Raw genomic sequence first — 21,582 nt, 5'->3', positions numbered from 1 at the left:
GACACTCTCCTTCATGTTATGAATAATGCAGCATATGAATAGAAGGACATAGAACATGAATAGAAGGACAGAGAATAGTTGTGTAAAATCTTAGCATAACCATCTGTTTTTTTTATATGTTGTAGTATTACTTGACCCCCCCCACCTTCCCCTGATGCTTGCCTAGCCCCTGTGGGCATGTTTCTCCTCACTTATGTTCAAGCTGGTGCTTTTGCGGCATTCAGTTCTGAGATTTATATGTGCTGACGTCCGCTTTATACCCAATGTCTCTTTATAGCCAACATTTGCTAGCTGATGTGCAGTGTCGCATGTACCTCACGGTAGCATTAGATTTTGTATACTGAATGGACGAACGAGTCAGCCAGGGGTGGACTCCATGTTATGAATACTGAAGCATATAGAAGAGAAGGACATCTATGGTTATGGTAAGATTTTACACAACTATTATTTTTCTTGGCAAAGTATTTTTAGGGTCTTTCTAGTTGAGCAATTATGCTTTGATTTCTACATACTAAAGGGGGTATTGCAATCGGTTATAGGTATAATAATGGAAGAATACAGTGACAGAATGACTGATTTTGAAGATATTCCCCTGCAAATGAACTGGATGAGATAGAAAGATTTCCTAACTATGGTGGAAACATGATCAAATTAAATAGTCCATGTATGTCCTCATGTCTCTTACATACCTCTTAACCTCTTAGAGCAAGAAATCAGTACAAAGCCATAAATAAAAGTGGGAGAAAGGCCCAAAAATAGGGACTTTTTTAAATATTGCTCTTACAAATGTAGAAAGTTGATGGAATAACAGGGTTTTCATCAGCATGAACTTTCTGAGGATATGAAGTCTGAAACTCAAATGTCCGTAATTATTTTTTCTAACTTCAGTCTTTAATGATTTGCCACTAATTTGCCAGAAAGCTACAATTTTATGAAAAACAGACCAAAAGTATGAGCCAAAAATCTGGACATTCTGGGAAAATCTGTACAGTTGAGAGGTATAGTTATGACTGTGTCTAAGGGAAGAGGAGTACTATTTATTTTGGTTGAATGCTACTATACTGCAGTTAAGTATTATTGAAAATTTTGACTTTTGAGACTTAACGTGTTTAATTTCAGTTTTGTGGTCAGCCTTTTTATTGTTAAACAGTACTACCCTGAACTTCTGTCATGGAACCCAGAGGATGACATGACATTACAAGACAATGTTAGTCAGCTCTGTAGCGGTTTCTACATTACACACACAATTTGCATATTTCCATTTCATTGACAATTTATTGTTAGATTTGATAACCAGGTAGGTGGGCTGATCCTCAGATCCTTTTCAGATGGATTTTATTTCTAATCTAGACACACAGCATCAACTCCTAAAGAAGTTCTACTAAGGACTCAGTAGAACTCACCCATCTATTAAACTCTGCTTGTGGCAGTTAATATCACTGAATTTGTTCTTGTGAGGCTAACAGAAAGACACCATTGGCACAACTGAAATAACCTTGCTTGCTCAAGGTCACTCTGACGGAGTTTGAATGAACAGTAAACAGAGCAATGCAGCTACTGTGGGAACAGATGCTCCAGTATAAAGAGAGTAACTCTTGTGAGAGAGCTGCACAAGTTATCACGTCATCTAGAACATAACAAAAAAATTACAAAATTGTAAGGGACCTCCAACCAGTAGTCTGAGAGGATAACAATTTGTGAAACTTTTGTCAAGCACTCCCACTGCTGTTATTTAAACAACCACCAAATCTGAAGAATTTTCCTGTGAGATAATTACAATATGTCCTAGCAGAATGCAGCTAAAATGTTCATATCCTGTTTTTTTCATACAACTTTTCATGCCAGTGAAAAACGCTCACTTTGCAGATTAAATCACATAATTTTTAGTTTGCCTGTTGCACATTTTACAAAATGTAAATGCAACTTATCTGTTAAATTCTGACTGTAAAACATTAGCATATATGTTACACCCCCCTCCCCACAAGCTCTGTTCTGGTCAGGTTTCTGGGAAGGGACATCCCTTCACACTCAACTGTCCCTGAATATCTTTCCTTCTATATCCACAGAGGTTTACAGATGTCAATCTCTAAGTAAGCTGTTTAAATTATGAAGGTATTTTAAACCCTGCAGTTATATTTACTTGCTGTCTATGCGACATGTCTGTGCTTTACTGACTTTCAAAGCTGGTAAAACAGTTTTTGTTTTGTAACTGATAGTACATGGAGTAGATAAAACTCCATACACTACTATTTGTGCTCGAAATGTATGACAAGATTCACCTCTCGAGCTTCGCTCTCAAAGGTGAATTTCTTGGCGTCTGTGTATAGAGCACATAATAATGTGGTTGCAGTCAGAAACCCAGTCATAACCCTCTGTTTCTTGTCTCTGATGTAAATAATAATATAGATTTTAATACAGGTGACTAGTTCTTTCATGTTAAAGCAGCCCTGGTATACATCCTGCATTTATGTGATGTATCAGGGAAACGATGCGTCTCTCCCACTGACAGATGTATGCATGTATACTGGTTTTCTGATTAAAATGTTAAAAAAAACACCACAGATTTTATTAGGTCATGCATGCAAGGCTGCAGAAGTTCAGTATAAGCAGGTGTGCACTGTCTTGATTTGCAGCATATCATTTTAACCTGCTGCTCTCCTTAGACAGGTGTCCCTAATGGCTCCTTCAAGCTGTGGTTAAGTACCTCAGGGTGTGCTTGTATATTTAAATAAGATAGGTGCACTTTACAAAATGCAGCTGGGTAGTCATTCCATCATGCTTTGACCTTATTGTACTGCCCATAATCCCACTGTGTATTACATCATAAAATGCAGCAAAGTAAAACACAAAGACTGCTGAAGTGAAAAATGCATAACAGCAAAATATTTGCTAGTACCACTGTTATCCGAGAGGAATAGGATGCAACTGTCTTTCGGCTTTTCCCAGTTAGGGGTCGCCACAACAGAACTCTGGTCCGCTAAAGACTGGCAGTGAATTTTTGCCATGTTGATTTGCCAGCCCGGCACCCAACCTTCACGGAAGGCACAGCCACACAGACATGCACCTATCTGCATGTCTTTAAATTCATTCAACCATGGGAGGACATGCAGACTCCTCACAGAAGGTGCTCCAGCCGAGAATCGAACTGGAGAACCTCTTGTTGTGAGGCAATAATACTAACTGCTGCACCTCCGCAGCCTCTGGAATATGATGCAGCTGAACAGTAAAATTCTTGAGAGAGCGAGAGAAAGAGAAACCTTTGTTGCATTACATTATTTTAGCCAGTACGATAGGGCATTCTGTAGCCTGGATTCCACAAAGGCAGATAATGATGATGGTAATACTTTCATGTACTCCTTAACTAAAACAAATATTTAAGGTAATTTTGTATGTGTAGAGTAATGTTAAAAAAAGTATGTTCAGACAGAAAAAAATGTAATTTCAGACATTTAGGCAACGCATTGTTTTTCCCATTATTTACCTGTTTAGCCTGCCAGACCTGTTGCTCTACTGCTTGGTTTTGCAAGTACAGACCGTTATCTGTTTGATCTGATTTTCTGAAATTATCATCCTTCGTTGGTTTTACAGAGTCAAGTTCCATTTTGCTGCTTTCTTACAGATACTTCCCCAGTCCCCCCATGTATACAGCAAACTCTTTAGTGCTGTTTCTCATAGGACACCCCCAGTACTAGTACAGGGATGACTGTTTAGCAGCCAGTCAACCTAAAGAACATTTGTGCTGCATTTCCTTCTGGCTGGCCACTCAAATAGCTTCTTCTGCATTCACTCCTTTAACAGCAACTTGGCACTACAGGGTTTTAAGCAGGAGGTTTTATTTAGATATGATTTATTACTTTACTGCTGTTAGTTCTATCCCTAATTTTGTTAAAAGTTTCAGAAAGGTAACACAGACAGGTATCCGGAAATAAAACAAGTTGTAGTGCATAACAGAAAAGTGATATTTGACAGGATATGACTTCACTTAGTACATGATCAGAGGTTAACTGAAGTGTCAAGACCCACTTTATCAAGTCCCATAATGCAAGGACTGAATGGCCAAAAAAAAATCAGACTTGCATATACTAAATACAAAATGGCCATTTTATTCTCTTTTCTCTGAGGTATGGTGATCTCAGAGTTGGTATGTATAATTTGGGGGGGGGGGGTTGCAGGTGGGTGCAGGTGTGTTTGCCGACCCCTATAAATAAGAGGTGATGTTCGACATTTGCTCTTCTCTTGCATTTTTGGTCTTTTTCTTCTGGGATGTTGAGTGCCAAAGATTGAAGTAGCTATGACCAAATAAGCAGGAATACCTATTTACAATTCTAAAAATATAAATGAAATTACATGTTTATGACATGAAATCTGGGAATTATACCCCCTAATTTCCAAATGTAATTTCCAGTCATTACTGTGATTTCATTATAATTTTCTAATGCATCTATATCTAAAATATGTATATGGGTCTACTTCAAATTAACGAAAGCTCACTTACCCGAAAACGAAATTGCTGAGACGAATTATCTGAATCCCAAGTTTAGTGAACGATTGTATTTCCAAAACTTTTCTCAGGGTAAATATCCAGTAGACTAACATTTCAAGAAGAAACACACCGCACTATCTCCAACCCACATCCCCCTGTAACTAAGTATGCCAACTCCGAGATCACACTACAGTGGGGAAAATGGCGAATTTCCCCATGTTGGTCTACTGGATACTTACCCTGAGAAAAGTTTCGGCAATATGGTTATTAATTAATATCAGGTTTCAGACATCTTGTATAGGCAATTTTGTCTTCGGGTATGTATATAGATATATACATACACACATACAAACGCTATATGGTTACATGTTAAAATGTTGAATGTGTTAAATGTCAAAATATAAAATGGTGAAACTGGAATATATCTTTTCTCCACTGTTTCTCCACACCCACTACTAATGTTATATTCTACAGCTGAGATTACAGAGCACCAGGGAAGAGAGGGTGTATTCTCCAACCCTAGTAGCTGTCACCTGTCAACACGTACGTGTGTGTGTGTGTGTGTGTGTGTGTGTGTGTGTGTGTGTGTGTGTGTGTGTGAGTTGGTACCTTCCTTTTGTTAAATGCTTAGTTTGTCAAAGCAAGGCTTGTGGGCATGAATGTTCAAATTCTTGTTTGGTTGATATGTGTGAGTGTCAAAAGATGGACAGTGGGTCTGTGGAGATGATTGTGAGTTAAGGGGGTGGCTCTGTGTGTGTGTGTGTGTGTGTGTGTGTGTGTGTGTGTGTGTGTGTGTGTGTGTGTGTGTGTGTGTGTGTTAGCAAGTGAAGGTTAGGTAAGTGAATGGATTGTAAGAGTATTTTCAAGTGTTTGAGGTTTAGGGTCAGAGTTAGGTTTAAGTTAGAGGTTAGATGTATAGTTGTATGTGTATGTCATGTGTGTGAGATGTCTTGGATGGTGGTAGTGCTAGTGCTTACAGAAAATGTTTTTCTAAGGTGCAGGGTTAGGGTTATCACATGCTAATCCTTACACTGCCCCAACCCTGACCCTATGCCTTACCTTAGAAAAAAAGTCTTTCCCATAATGCAACCATTATTCAGACAAATTATGTCTGCAGTTAATGGCAGGGTTAATGGATTGCAAGAGGAAACTTTTGATCTGATGTTGTTAATCTTCATTCATTCATTCATTACTGATAGGTATCGGTTCCATCCTCAGAACAAGTCAGCCATTTTAACAAGCTTGCACCAGCCAAAAAACTCTGGAGCTAAGCTTACCCATAGTGCCGCTCTCTCTATCACCTCAGATCTCATTTTCCACATAGAGTATCAAGACGCATCAGGCCAGCTCTCACGCTAAGTGGTTTAGAATTTATAGTTCAACTTGGATCATTTTTCTCTACCTTTGAGATTTTTTACCTTATTTTTAGTCGTTTATAGTTTGCTTACCCTTGCTATCTGTTGAGTGACTTTTTTTCTATTTCTTTACCAGATTTTGGTATTTTTTCTTACCATTGCTGGTACAGGCCTCCCTTACCTCTGTGGTAATCTTTAATACCATTGCTGGTATTACCCCCATCTCTCTCCTTTCCCCGTTGGGTATTTCTTCATTACCATTGTTGGTAATTAAAAAAAAAAATTCATTTCTTTCTTTCTTGACTGTGTGTGTGTGTGTGTGTGTGTGTGTGTGTGTGTGTGTGTGTGTGTGTGTGTGTGTGTGTGTGTGTGTGTGTGTGTGTGTGTGTGTGTGTGTGTGTGTGTGTGTGTGTGCTTTGTATACTGTTATTCTGGCAGTGACTTTCCTTCATTGTTGACTCATTATTTGAATTGTTGATATGGCTGTTAAGAAGAGGACAACAGGCTTTAAGCAGTGCAATCAGTGTGGCAGGAAAATGCCGAATTCTGACAGACATTTGTCCTGTGTTTATTGTATCGGGATGCTGCACTTGAAGGTTCAATCCCCTTGTGACTTATGTAAGGGCTTTAGTGCCCACACCTTGACTCAGACAAAAAAATAAATTAATTTTGAAAGGTCTCCTAAAAACTCCTTTCTTGGGGGCTCTATCTGAGGCAGAGGGCTCAAAGCCTCCTAAGAAAAAACACAAAAAGAGGAGTCAATCTGTGCCTTCCTCTCCACATACCAGTGAGACTAAATCTGTTAAGTCCCCCCACTGAACCAAAGGCAAAACTCCCTAAATTGACTTCTGCAACCTATGCACTGGAGCGTCAAACCTCTTTTATGGTGCAGTCCTCAGCACTGGGGCCTGTAACCCCTTCTATGGTGCCATCCTCGATTATGGAACTGTCCAAGACTTCAACTCCTATGGTACCAAGCACCATTACAGTCCGATGCCCCTCCCGGCACCAAAAATAGTCTTCCCAGTTCGGGTTATTACCCTCCCCTACACAACCTACTGGTTCTTTGACCACAGTGCCGAAGGGTGAAATTTTACCTCAGACCAGATACTCCCCGACAGTAGATCCCTTTTTCAGATCACAGTTGAATCCTTTTCTAGAACACCCTGATTCTCCATCTAGGATGTCAACCTCCTCCAGGAACCTTTTGGAACTCGACATAGTGAGACTCGTGGATCAGCTCCTGGTGGGCAGAGGAATTCCAACTCCTCCTAAATCCTCCCTTCCTCCCGGAACCGAGGAATTTTCTCCTCAGACTCTGACATGTATTCCTCCTTTGATCTCCTTGGAGGTATTGGAGCCCTCGACACCGATGCCTATCCTGATTTCAGCTTCTTTGGTTTCATTGGTAAATCTTACCATGGCTCCGGAACCTCCCTTATGGTCCTCGACACAATCGGAGCCGACCCATCCTCAGGATCATGAGTGGTCTCTCAGCACCATGATCCCTAGTATGGTACGGTGCCATCTACTACAGTTCCGGTTGTCTTGGCAGCACCAAGTCCCCTCGTGGCTCCTTCCTTGGGGGGGTGGGCTCATCAAAGCAGGGTGTGACCCCAGTTCTGAGGTCATCTTTCTCAGTTCTGGGCTCCCATCCCTCTTTGGGAGGGCCTGCTTTTTAGGTGGTGGAGAGGGCACTTGCCTCAGCAGGCTTTCAGCTGGTTCCTTCGTTACCGGAATGCGACATGTAGATGTCCTCTGAACCGCAGCTGACACAGTCCACTATTCTGGGACATCAAGTACTGGAACCTCAAGATACCCTCCCACAGGGAACCCACTCTTCGGAGTCCTCTTCAGATGCCCCTGCTGAGGAGGTACCCCATATGATATTGTGCAAGAGGAAGCATGTGGCTTCCCCTGAAGAATCCCTTCCCAAAGATACAGACTGTGATGAGGGGGAAGGGTCCCATGGTCACCCCCTGAAGATGTCTCCTTTGGAGACATACTAGAAATTTTAAAGCAGCAGGGAGACTGGAAGCCCACCAACCCTTCCTCTGAGGAGTCTGTATTCTTGCAGGCTTTCCGTGCTCGACCTTCTGCTTCCTGGGTGACCCCCGTCTGAAGATGATCTAGTTCACCTCATTGTGCAGTGCACTTGGAGGAATCCTGACACCGTTGAACCTATCCCTCGGAGAGCAGGCAAAATTCTCTCCCCTCCAGAGGATCACCCCCATTACCAGTAGATGCTATGGTGGTGGTGGTGGCCACTAGGAAAGAACCCACCAAGGAGAATCCTACTGTCCATCCCCCAAACAGGTAGTCTTGGGTGATGAACATGTTAGGGAAGCAGGTATATTCTTCATCGACCTTTGCCATTCGTTCCTTGAATTACTTGGCACATTTTACCCTTCTCCAGAGAGACCTGATTTCAGAACTCTTGGAGCACTAGCAGGAGCAGTATCTGATGAGGTACACAACAAAGTTGCCTCACAGCTTGCCACCCTGGTGTCTATATCTAACTCATCCATGCGGTTGATTTCTCACACTACCGAAGAGGTGGCTAGAGCAGAGGGTGCAGGCATTGTCATGAGCCGTCATGCCTGGATGCGCCTATGTTATTTTGCAGACCCTTTTAAGTATTCCTTTCTCAATGCTCCCATGGAAGCTTCCACTTTTTTTGGCCCAAAGGTAAAAGGCACATTAGCCAGGTGTGAAAAGGATGGCAAAACCCTGTCTGCCGTGGCTGTCCATGTTTCCAGCCTCCAATGATCCTTCTGTAGGAATCAAGAGGAGCGGAAAGATGTGGTACAGGAAAGTTCAGGGTCCTTTCCACAACACACGTGGTGAGTTTTCCCCCAGGGCAGAAGAGGGAACTCAATCAGGAAGACTCCCCCTCCAGAGGCAAAAAGGGTCTGCATAATCAGGGTCTCCAGACGAAACACAAATGAAGATAAGACCATCCAGATAATCCACAAATTGACCAAAAAGGACAACTTGCAGGACAAACAACGAAAACAAAGAACTTTTATTAAAATAAGCACTTTCGTCCAGTCAATATGAAGATAAGACATTAACTGCTTCTAACCATACTTACACCCTATTTGGATTTAATCAATTAAAAACTAATATAATAATTGCATCAGTTAATTACCATATAAACCCTTACAAAATGCACTCCCCTAAAGTTTCATGAGAAAATTTCCCCAAATCGGTTCAGTTTCTTAAATAAACATTATCTATAAAGTACTTAATAAAACTTTTTTAAACAATCAATAAAATACTGCCCTTATGGGAATTCATTCATAAAACAATTTCAATGATAAACGTCCCTTAGAAAATGTGTTTATACATAGAAAACATACATAAAATGATATTATATACTGTATTGTTATACATTAACTTTTATTGTATGACTGAATAAATTCCTGCTTCTCTCATTTTTTACATATGTATCTAAAACTTTTAATCTCAGAATACAATAAATTAAGATGTACTTATTCAGACATGGCCATGTTGAGGCATTTAATTTTAACTGCCACAGTAATTATTTTTTCTCCAAATGGAGGGCAAAAGGGTTGTCTTATATTTACTTGAACTCGGTCTATTACTGTGTATTTAAAACTGTGGTCAGGAAATTCTAATATATGCTTAGTTAAAGCATTGATCACCTGCTCCACCAACCGTGGATTCTGGATCTGACTCGGGAATTGCTATTGCACCTGCAAGGGTTGATCTATCCGAATATACTGAGTCTCAAGCTGACAGCTTGGTTCCTGCACTTCCAGTAATTGCCAGGCAGAATAACTTATCCTCCCCTGTACGAAACATTCTTCTGGCTTCCCACAAACCATCTACCAGGAAACTGTATCTTAGCAAATGGAGAAGATTCATAATTTGATCTCGAGAAAAAAGGCTTTACCCCCTTCTCAGCCCCAGTGAGTTTGGTACTGGACTATTTATCAAACTCCCTCCATTCTGGAGCGGCAGCTTCCACTATTCGAGTACACCTGGTGGCCATCTCAGACTTTCACAATGGCTTCCAGGACTCATCCTTGATATCTCACCGTCTCTGTAAAACCTTTCGGAAAGGTGTCACACATATTAGACCACCCTTCAAAGAGCCATTCGAATCTTGGAATCTGACTTTGGTGCTACAATCCTTGACTCATCCTCCCTTCGAGCCTGCTGCCACTTGCGATATGAAATTTTTATTCTGGAAAACTATTCTTGGTAGCTGTTACCTCAGCAATGCGAATATCTGAACTACAAGCTTTGTGCAAAAAACGTCCTTACATGTTTTTCCATAAAGACAGAGTATCACTCCGGGCTAATCCCTCCTCCTTACCCAAAGTTATTTCAGATCTGACTATTAATCGAACAACTGACCTGGCAGTCTTCTTTCCCAATTTTTCAATAAAGGACAATATTACCTGCATTTGCTTGGTGTGCATAGACAGTAACGTTTCTACTTGGACAGGACTAAATCACTATGGAAAACTGACCAACTATTCATAACCTTCTCAGGACCAAAATTGGGAAAATCTGTTTCTAAAGCAACTTTAGCTAAATGGCTGAGATTGTATTTCCTTTATTTACTAACAAAACAAAGTTCTTCTACTGACAAAGCGCATACAACCAGATCAGTGGTGACATCTGTTGCCTTTCATTCAAGAGCTGCCATGGATGACATTTGTGCTGCAGCAACATGGGCTACTCCTCATACCTTTATCACTCATTACAAACTGGACTTGATCTCCAGGGGGAGAACATCTTTTAGTTCAATGGTGCTCAGGAACATCCTTCCTTAGGCCTCCCAGGGCATAAAGTAGCTAAGGACTCTGTCCCATCAGTAATGAATGAATGGAGATTAACAACATCAGATGAAGAGGTTATGTTCTTACCATAATGTTCCATCTGTGTTGTTGATCTTCATTCATTCATTAATTACATCCCACCCTTCTACCCCCTTTGAAAGACTCCTGGAGATTCGGATTTGGTCCAAGCTCTTTGATATATTTGGTCCAAGCTCTGTGATAAGGAATTTGCTCAGATAAAGCCTCCGCTTTCTTTCTTATGGGAAAACTCAGTCTGAGGTGATAGAGAGAGAGAGCGGCACTATAGGTAAGTTTAGCTCGAGAGTTTTTTTGGGTGGTGCGAGTTTGTTTTAATGGCTGACTCAGTTCCGAGGACAGAACCAATACCCATCAGTAATGAATGAATGAAGATCAACAACAAAGATGAAATGCTATGGTAAGAACATAACTTCTTTTTTTTTCCTTTGTGTGCTGTTTTGCTTTTAATGTTTTAGGAGTTCATTGGCTTGATTGGTTGATGTACTGAGTCCTTGTCCACAGAGCTTTTTGCTTACTCTGAATTATAATAATAATAAATGACATGAAAAGTTAGAGCACCATATAGTTAGCTGTGGTAATAAATCCTCCGTTTTCCTGGGAATTTTGAATGCCTGATTCAAGAGTTAAGCTAGATAGGCTTTTAGTGCATCAGCCATATCATTACACTGTGGTGAAAAAGAACATTTCAGCATTTTATCTGTAGGTGACTCACAAAGCAGCAGTATGTATAGTGTAAGGAAATAATATTAATTTCTCTGCTAGCAATACATTTGATACAACTGACTTGCTTTCAGCCAGCATTTTTACTTTGTGAACAGGAGATGTTTTAGACATTGAATCCTTTGAATGAATGTAACTAACACCAAAATTCACCCCAGAAGTAAAATACTTGCCCTCCACGACATGATGCAGAGGATCAAAGAATGTGGTACCCGGCTTTCACAAAATGGTGACTCAGTTAAAATGCATACTTCAATTACTAGTTTCTCTCATCAGAGAGGTTTCATTTTATTGAAATTAATATTTTTTTCTCATAATACATTACAGTACTACTGTTGCTTTAGTGAGTTGATTTAAAAAGTGTTTTATTTTTTTTCTTGTATTTCTACATTATTTGTAAGTAAAAGAGCAAAAATAAGATTTCATACTGTCTTAAGCATTCATGATTGCCCAGCTTTGATAAGAGGGTTATTTACCCAAGGCATTCAGTCACTGAAAAGCTGCTTGGTACAAAGGTTATAACAAAAGTAATGTCTTTCGGCTTCTCTCGTTAAGGGGCGCCACAGCAGATCACTGGTCCTTAGATTGATTGGCAGTGGAGTTTTCTGTGTCAAGTTGCCAGTCCGGCACCGAACCTTCATAGAAGGCACGCGCGCACACACACACACACACACACACACACACACACACACACACACACACACACACACACACACACACACAAACATGCACCTACTGCATGTCTTTAAAACTCACTTGCACATAGGGAAGATGTACAGACTCCACACAGAAGGTGCTCCAGCTGAGAATTAAACTGGAGAACCTTTTGCTGTGAGGTGACAACGCTAACTGCTGCACCACTGTGGCGACACAAAGGTTATAACACACAGCTGATATGCTAATTTTTATTTGTTTTTTTACAGTCTGCTGGATTCTATAGAAGTTTACATTCTGAGTGAGGTGCTGCCCTGAGCAGCACGCAAGCCTTCATGGAAGAGTCCAGTGTTGTATCTTCTTCCATATATATTGGAGGCATTGCCTAGCCAAACTATGGTGCAATGATAAAGTAGCATTGCACAGGTAGAGATCAGCTTTCTAATGGGGAGGTGCCATGGTAAATGTGCAGTTTATCAAGTCACAGAAGATCAATGGACCATTCCATTTTTTTTTCTACAAATGGCTTGAGAAACTGTGCAACTTCATACTATGTTATATTTGCTAAGGAAGGGGTGCAGGGGCAAAGACCAATGCACTGGTTTGTGGAGGGCTTTACCAATCACGTTACCCTAGGCTGCTAAGTTATTTTTCTGTTGCCAAAATTTGATGGAATGGTCCATCAGTCTACCAGGTCTCTACATAACATACCAGATATAGCCCTGTAGTACTCCCAGCAAGGTTTAGAAGCAGTTGGAAATCTGAGATTCTGATATTATCACCTATCACTTAAGACCATTTGCAGTGTCACACTGCATGTTGTTACTACCAATGGACTATCCTGTGTGGAATACACAGAGCTTATGCCATCCCCAGTACCCTAATAGTTAAGGGATACAGACCTGCAACCAATGGTAGAAAGTTACTCCTAGTGGGCAGAACTGCTGAAAAATCCTTTTTTTTTGTTTTATGCCATGTGTAGCTTCTCCTGTTCACTGTGCATTGTCATAGATAAAGTTCTGACCACATATAGCTATGTATGATTTCTGCCGGACACCATGCCTATTTCCTGAGTGCAGAGGTCTCTTGATTTGTTCCATTGACTGCACATTCAGCTTTTCAACCTCCATTGTACAGATCATTATTTTCTGTACCATACAAAAACATGACTGCAGTCCATTTGCCAACACATCCATTAAGTGCACACATTGTATACGAGTTAGTTTGGTCTCTCTATCTTTGGAGTGGTCCTAGTTTGTACATGCACAGTGTTGACTACTACTTCTGCTATCACACTGTTCATCAGGTCCCAGTCACTGGCTGAAATCTTTTTACTCACAACATAGTTGCCTTTCCTAAAATGTATTATATCTTCATTGTGGATGCTTACTTGGACAGACACAGAACTCTCATGTGTCTGGCTGTTGTTCTCATTCTTTCTCTGCCCACATGGTGGCGGTTCAAGTTTTACTTTCTGTAGGTGCCTTGCACAGATAGTACATGTCTATAATATAGACTAGTATTGCATCACAATGTTATTCATAAACAGGATGTTTTTGGGGTAGTGATTGTCCATTCTGTTCAACTGAGTGTTAGGCTGCATCTGCTGTCCTTCTCTGTAGATATTATTGGCAGAATGCTATGCTTTGGTACCCCAAATCTTTTTGATTCAGGTCATAAATATTATGGTTTGTTTTGAACACTTAATTTTTAGTTTGGCCTTTTTATGGTGTCCTGCTTTCACTGTTCTTATGTTTACTCTTTATAGTATGCATTCTGTTTGGTACTGTTTCAAATAATTTCACAGTCTTCAGTTTTCAGTCTGTTAAGTTAGTGATATTGTATTTTACCCTTGCATTTCTGCTACATTTCTTCCCATTTTGCATCACTTTATTTTTTGATGCACTTTTGTCAGTGCTCTTATTTAAGTTATAATATTTAGAGTGTTTTGTTTTCTCTATTTCTTTAAGTTATGCGTACATTGGTTAGATTTAAAGCACTGTTATAAAGATTCATTTTGGTTTGTTGACTGAAATGTGGTAGATGAAGAAACATTATAGATTAGAACTCTGAGAAAACCCTTGTTTACTAAGTGACTTTCTGACCCACATCTCTACTCTGTTTTCCACCATTTACGCCTACATAAATTGATAAAAAAGATAGTCACCAGAATTGTATTTTTGGCCCTTCACTGTGTATTAAATTTCTGTCTGAACTGTTAATTGATGCAGACTCAGGAATGTACTGTGTTGTAAAGTAGCCATTGTTTGCAACCATTTGTTACAGAATAGAATGTTACAGGAATCCTTCATTGACAGATCTCGATCGAGTCTGAGAGGATGTTGCACTGCGTGGCTGGCAGATTATCACAGAGGATTAAGGCTGTGAACTGCTAATGAGTGCGTTTACATCCTTCTGTATTTACTTGCTGTGTAGTTTGAGCACATTCCTTAACTAGGCAATACTCCTTGGTTTCCCATGAAAAGGGACTTGTGTCTAGTGGGTTTTCCTAATTAACAAATTAATTTAGAGCATTCAAAAGGACCAGGCCAGTTGCCTGAGCACTGTGATGACAAGTGACCTACCACTGATACATGGTCCTATACATTGGTCTAGTCTTCTTTCGTTTGACTGCCCAGAACTTCCATACTACTGATTGCAAACACTTTGTTCCTTTAGAAATGGAACGTCTTCTAGGAAGCTAGCATAGAAGGGGCTGGAAAATCATTGCAGACAGTAAAGACAATGGTTCATGATTAAAAGTAGATGATTCATGGGGCTGAAGTCTCTAATACTCACAAAGGATATAAATGGAGAATAACCGACAATCTGTTTACTTGTCTGTCCACACTAGGTCACATGGTCATGTTTTATTTCATGTGCAGTGTTTGTTTAATTTGTTATGTAAACCTTTGATGCCGTTGTAAGTTCTATACTTATTTCATGTAGCCTGCTTCCTTCAGTAAACCTTAAATGCTTGGTTTTATACTCAGTTTATATTGCATGTGATATAAATTACAAATTGCCCTGCACACCCCATAGTACTGATCTGAGTGTGTGCTAATATTTTGCAGGTGAAGCCACTGATCTGGATCGAGTCTGTGATTGAGAAGTACTCCCACAGCAGAGTGGAAATCATGGTCAAGGTATAAGCACGTTTTAATTGTGATGCTGTCATCACCAATCTGGGTGTGCGAACTGGTTAAAGTTGCATTGTCTAACAACAAAAGACACTGGCTTAACTTTGAGAGTGAGAATGTTGCAAAATGTATCCCTAATTTTCACACACTGCATTGTAGAATAATTTTAATGATTTGGGGATGAGTCGGCATCTACCTTTTTGTAGGTGTGCTCAGATTCAGTACGGTACAGGCTTCTGTATTGTCTTAGTGATGAAGCACTGAGGACACCCTGTGGCCAAAATTGACAGTATCTTTCTTTACTGTAAGCAAAGATATTCAGTGTCTGACTGTTGCCATATATATGTTATGTTTGCATTTTAGGGTTTCTGTCTTTTAACTGTTTAAGCTGATTTTGGTTCCACAAATTGTGCTGAAAATTTGTGAATCAATGCTGTTACAGAGGAAGAATGTAATTTTAATAGTGTGGAGTTTGAGCAGTGGTGGAAAATAGTTAAAAAATCTTCATTGCATAGATCCACAGATAAACTTTATTTTGGAAGTTGTGATGCATTCTTGTCCAGCTCACTGAATCTGCAGTGACAGTCTCTGCAGCCCTTTTTCACCATTCTGCTTGCTTCTTTTTAACTTTTTATTATATTTAGTTGGCAGTTTATAAGTTATTGTTTTGTTGATGTGGTACATGTTTTGTTTGGTGAACATAACTGAGCTTTTAACTGTCTATATTCATGTAAAACTGATGCTGGTATTCAGAAACAGAGAGCACACAGTGTTATGTGACACACTGTAGTGAGTGGTGACATGTAGAAAGGGGGATGATTCACAGACACATGTAATATGACCACAGTAAAGGGGAAATAATGCATCAAATGCAAATGACTACATAATGGTGTCAACTTGATAAAGACAATTATCGCATATGCAAATAATGAAATTGAGTTATAATGGAGTAATTCAGACACTTGTAAGTACTGTAAGACACAGTGAACATCTTTACTGCAAAATCTCACTCAGACTCTGCCATAGACTGCTGTGGGGAGAAAGATTACTTTGTTTTTCTTTATATTTCTTTCTTGTATTTTACATTGCTTTATTTCTTTCTTCTATTCTGCATATTGTGGTGTATTTTCATTTCACTATGTTTTAATTGCATTCTTTTTTCCATTGCATATTTAAACTAGAAAAGAATCCAAAGCTGTCTCTCTTGTGAATCACAGAAATCAGATTTGTCTCCACCCTGATGCTGCTGTGTTCTTAAACTCACTGTCTGTATAGATCCCCCACATATCTATTCCTTCCTCTTCCTTGTTCATTGACTGACAGTAAGCACAGAATTATCATTTTGTAAAGCCTTTCCCTGAACGTTATTTAAATTTATTTGTCATCCCACTATATTTGATAGAGCCAGAGTACCAAATGTCCTCCCTCCACTCTGTCATGTTCTTCTGAAATTTGTGCTCTCCCCACAGATTGCTTAAGCTTAAGATATTATTTCTTTCATATCTTCCTAACTGCTTAGTATACACTGCAATTCTTAGGATAGCAACCTTTTTTTTTTCCATTTTTTAAAAATCTGCAACATTTGTGTAAAGACTGTCAATCACTGAAAGGCCTCCATTCTACTTCTCAGTAATCATCTTGGAATTAGTGCTCTGTTTTGCTCTTGGTGAGAGAAGGAGAGAGACATTATTTTATAGAGACTGCTGATCACTGGAAAGTCTGATAATTGCTTCATAGGACCCAGTTTGGAATTAGTGCTACTGTTTTGTGCCTGGTCAGAGAAGAAACAGAGGATTATTGATTCCTGACCATCTCTGAATGAGTGTTGTGTATGGAACTTTCCTGATTGGTCTTGTTGCTATCCATGACATCTACCAGGAAAAGGCTACAACAAATCTACAGACATCTGCATCATTTGGGATAAGATTGCTGATCACCAAAGAGCGTATGTCTCATTTCTCGTCTTGGGATTAGTGCTACTGTTGAGTTTCTGCTAAAAGAAAAAGCAAAGGTAAATTGATTCCCAGCTGTATGAAGTTATGAGACTAGCACTAGTTTAGTGCCTATCATGCTTTTAGACCCTCAAGTAACTGCAGAGGAGAATCTGTATTTACTAGGGGTTGGGAGGGTGGCCTAATGGTTAAGGTGTTTGCCTTACAAACACAAGGTGCAGGGTTTGAGTCTCACAAGGAATAATTGGCTAGGCTTAAAATGGCTTGCAAGGGCAGTTAGCTTAGTACTAATCTATGAACCTATGAACACCATCACTTCACATTAAATTACACGGGAGTATAATTTGGACATCCAAATCACTATTAATATGTCAAAAATGTCTTTACTGCTAACTAAAAATCCATCAGTGTTGCCCAAAGATCTCAGAAATTAACTCAACACCTCTGAGACTTTAAATGTCAAACCAAATACTTTCTTACTAGGGGACTTCAATTACACAAGAATTGATTGGCACGTATAAACCTCTAAAAATAGTTATTCTCAATGTTTCTTAGAATTTATTAACAGCAATGCACTGGAACAAATTGCAAAACTACCCACTTCAGACTCTTAATATGCTTGACCTTGTCCATACCAGTCTAGCCCCTGTCTGCACCCCACCTTCCATCTCCTCATCCCTGGTTAAATCTGATCACAAATTAGTCATATTTTCTGTCAGACCTAGTGATACCACCCTACCACCAAATGAGGCCATCTTTTGGGACTTCTCCAAGGCAAATCTACTGTAGCTTGTAGAAGATCTGTGCAAAATTCCCAACAATTCCTTGCAAATGGACTTAACTGAAAAGGCTGTTGCATTCACCTCTGACATTTATCAGTACCTGAACAGTGGCATAGAGAACTCGGTGCCCAGCTTAAGTAAAAAGATAAAATGCAGGACTAAATGTTTCTGGTGGAATTCTTATATTAATAAACTGTACAACAAAAGAAAGAAAGTAATGAAAAGTTGCAAAAAATCCCCATCTCTGTACCTCAAGACTACACTAAAATGTGCCAGTTAGGAACTTATAAATGCCATTAGAAAATATAAAGCAGAATATGAACTTAAGGTTTCTGCAGATTCCAAAGGAAACTACAACTCTTTTTTTCATTTATGTCAGAAACTTAAGGAAAAATGTCCAGCAATGCAGCAAACTCATCCATAATACTACCAACCATTCCGACTCCTAGGATGTAGTTAGTATCTTAGCAGACACATTTAGTGACCACTTTTATCCCTCCTACCCACATTGCTGCTCCCACTATCCCAGAGAATTTAGTATATCCTGACATCATCTTGCAGCAAATCTTAGAAACCCTGAAAAATAATACTTCCATGGGACCAGAAGATATACCAGCCTACGTTCTTATCAGTACCATGTGTGTGCTATCTGGAGTCCCTATCAGTTTATCGAACGCACTACTTACCGAACACCTCTTCGTTGAACTCTGTTAAGTGTAATCTTATTCCGTTGAACTGTTTCAGCAAAGTTTTTCCCAGGAGAAAAAAACAGTGGGCCATCACAGGGATTTTCCCTTTCCTCACTGTAGTGCGATCTCAGAGTTGGTATATTTAGTTAGGGGGGTGCAGCCCCCCCACCAGGGTGGGTTTCAAATAGTGATTTTTGGGGGTCACTGGGTTGGCCAACTGATTGTTTACCCTGGGAAAGTATTTTATTGAATTGATTGTTCGGATTAAGATTCATTTAATTGGGTTTGATTAAGAGGTGTTCGGGGAATAGTTAGATCAATACAGTGATATAGACTCGCTATCTTAGACTCCCTATCAGTTTATCGAATGCACTGCTTACTGAACACCTCTTTGTTGAACTCTATTAAGTGAAATCTTATTCTGTTGAACTGTCATTTCAGCAAAGTTTTTCCCAGGAGAAAAAACAGTGGGCCATCACAGGGATTTGCCCTTTTCCCCACTGTAGAGTGATTTCAGAGTTGGTATATTTAGTTAGGGGGGGGTTCAAATAGTGAGTTTTGGGGGGTCGCTGGGTTGGCCAACTGATTGTGTACCCTGGGAAAGTATTTTATTGAATTGATTGTTCGGATTAAGATTCATTTAATTGGGTTAGACGAAGAGGTGTTTGGGGAATAGTTAGATCAATACAGTGATATAGACTCGCTATCTGAGCCTGTATTAAATTGTTCAGTCTCAGCCTATCTATAAGAATTGTTTCCAATGCCTAGAGAACAGCCAGTGTGACTTCTCTATACAAGGTGACCGCTCTACAGATCCAGGTAACTATAGATCCATCAGCCTCTCCAACCTTATATGCAAAGCCAAGGAACTTATAGCAAAACTAATTTATGCAGACATAGACAACTAAACTGATATAGATACGAATCAGTTTGGTTTTGTGAATGGCAAGTATTGTCTCCTGAATCTAGTAGGCTTCTTTGAAAAGGTTACATGGATAGTGGACAGTAGTCATGCTGTGTACACTGCTTATCTTACCCTGATCAGGGCTTTTGACACTGTTCCCCATGCTAGTATTATCGAAAAATTAGAAGATTAATATAAACTCCCTAAAATGTCTGCTGGACTGCAAACAGGCTGAATAACAGATTCCAAGTTGTGAAAGTTGCTGGTTTCCTCACTAATTGTAACATTTTAACTGCCGTGAAGCCACAGGGATCAGTTTTGGGCCCTGTCCTGGTTGGCATTTATTTTGTAGACTTCCAAATCAATATCCCACAAGTGTGGTTTTCCAAGTTTGCTGATGATTGCAAGCTGGGTACTGTTGTCCAGCCATTCACTGATGGAAAACTTCAGCAATAGCTGGAATATGCACATAGTGTATCAAAAATGGTCTCAAACTAAATGAAAAAAAAGTGTAGCATAGTAAAAGATGGTAGAAAAGTTGCTCCTGCATCATGTGTTATAAATGGTACTCCTCTTCAGACAGATAGCAGTCATGGCTATGGAGAGGATCATCATGGAGCTCATAAACAAAGATATTGGGGACCTACAGACACTAGATCCTACCCAGTTCGGCTTTGTCAAGGGCAGATCCTGCCTTTTGAACCTGGTTGACTTCTTTGAAACAGTCACCAAAGCCATAGATGAAGGGAAGGTAGTCCACACAGCCTATTTGGACCTTGCAAAGGCATTTGACACAATACCCCACTCGGGCATCATAGATAAGCTATCCAGCTTAAATATAAACCCCTATGTCACAAGATGGGTCGCAAACTGGCTCAAAGACAGAACCCACAGAGTGAGAGTTGCTGGAGCCATGTCAGACTCGAAACCGGTCACAAGTGGCATCCCACAGGGTTCTGTCCTGGGACCACTCTTGTTTGGTATATAATTTTCTGAGGTACAGGCAAACGTGGGAGGACTATGGCTCATCAAGTTCGCAGACGACTGCAAACTGGGAGCCATAATCAACTCTCCAGCTGACACAAACATCCTTCAAAAAGGTCTCACAGACACAGATAACTGGTGCCAGCGCCATGGTTTAAAGCTAAATGGCAAAAAATGTAGAGTCATACCCTTTGGCAAAAACAATGTGCCCACAAATTACCACATAGGCGGAAACCCATTAAGTACAGAGAAAGTTATTAGGGACCTGGGGACCCAAGTTGATAGCAATCTCTCCTTTGAAAACCACATTGCCAAAGTGGTTAGAAAGACCTTCTACATAGCCCACCTCATCACGAAGGTTTTCACATCTAGATCAAGAGAGGTAATCATGCCCCTTTATTCATCCCTCATCAGGCCCATCATAGAATACAATGCCCCTTTTGGGATGTACCTTACCCGACACCTGCAGCAATTAGAAAGACCCCAAAAGTACCTCACCAAGAGGATCAAGGGTCTCAAACAGATGCCATATGCTGCTCTGTTAAAAAAACTCCAGCTCTACTCAGTTGCATACCGCCTACTTCGAGGCGATCTATGCCTGACATACAAAGCTATGTCAAATCCAGAATTAATGGACATGCTCCACCTCAGTAAATCTAAATCCCTTAGAACCACACGCTCGAGGGACTTGAACCTCAGCACAGAAATAAATAGAACTTGCTGGAGGGACAGGTTCATAACCCAAAGGCTCCCTTCACTCTGGAATAGAATTCCAGTTCATGTGAGGCAGAGCACCTCACTGAATCTCTTCAAGAGGAATCTCAATAAGTGGATGCTGGATCGTAGGTTTGTCCCAGGGATTACTCCCGTGTCACTATTAGACAGAGGCACAGTAAACTAAACCTTATAAAGGGCACAGTATACTCAAATCAAGGGGTGGCGTAAGCCATACAGAATCGGGCTAGGCTTATAATTGCCCCAGAGCAGATAGCCTAGTATGAACCTATGAACCTATGAGAGATATAGGTACTTAATATGGATAACTGTCTCTCATTTGATTATCATG

At 40.1% G+C, this 21,582-nt stretch overlaps 1 protein-coding gene across 1 annotated transcript in view; it reads left to right on the top strand.

Annotated features, from left to right (window-relative positions):
* Positions 1–21,582, top strand: part of LOC122813440 (AP-1 complex subunit mu-2-like) — a 1,149,616-nt gene that overhangs the window by 836,698 nt on the left and 291,336 nt on the right. Inside the window, exon 8 of the mRNA XM_044085755.1 lies at positions 15,140–15,211. Coding sequence (XP_043941690.1) covers positions 15,140–15,211 — 72 coding nt within the window. The remainder of the gene's footprint in view (positions 1–15,139; positions 15,212–21,582) is intronic.

This window comes from Protopterus annectens, chromosome 10.part0, assembly GCF_019279795.1.
Source record: "Protopterus annectens isolate FY-2018-M chromosome 10.part0, PAN1.0, whole genome shotgun sequence".
In the NCBI taxonomy this organism is placed as follows: domain Eukaryota; kingdom Metazoa; phylum Chordata; order Ceratodontiformes; family Protopteridae; genus Protopterus; species Protopterus annectens.
Note: the sequence above shows the minus strand (reverse complement) of the source record. Positions and strands in the feature narration are given on the sequence as shown.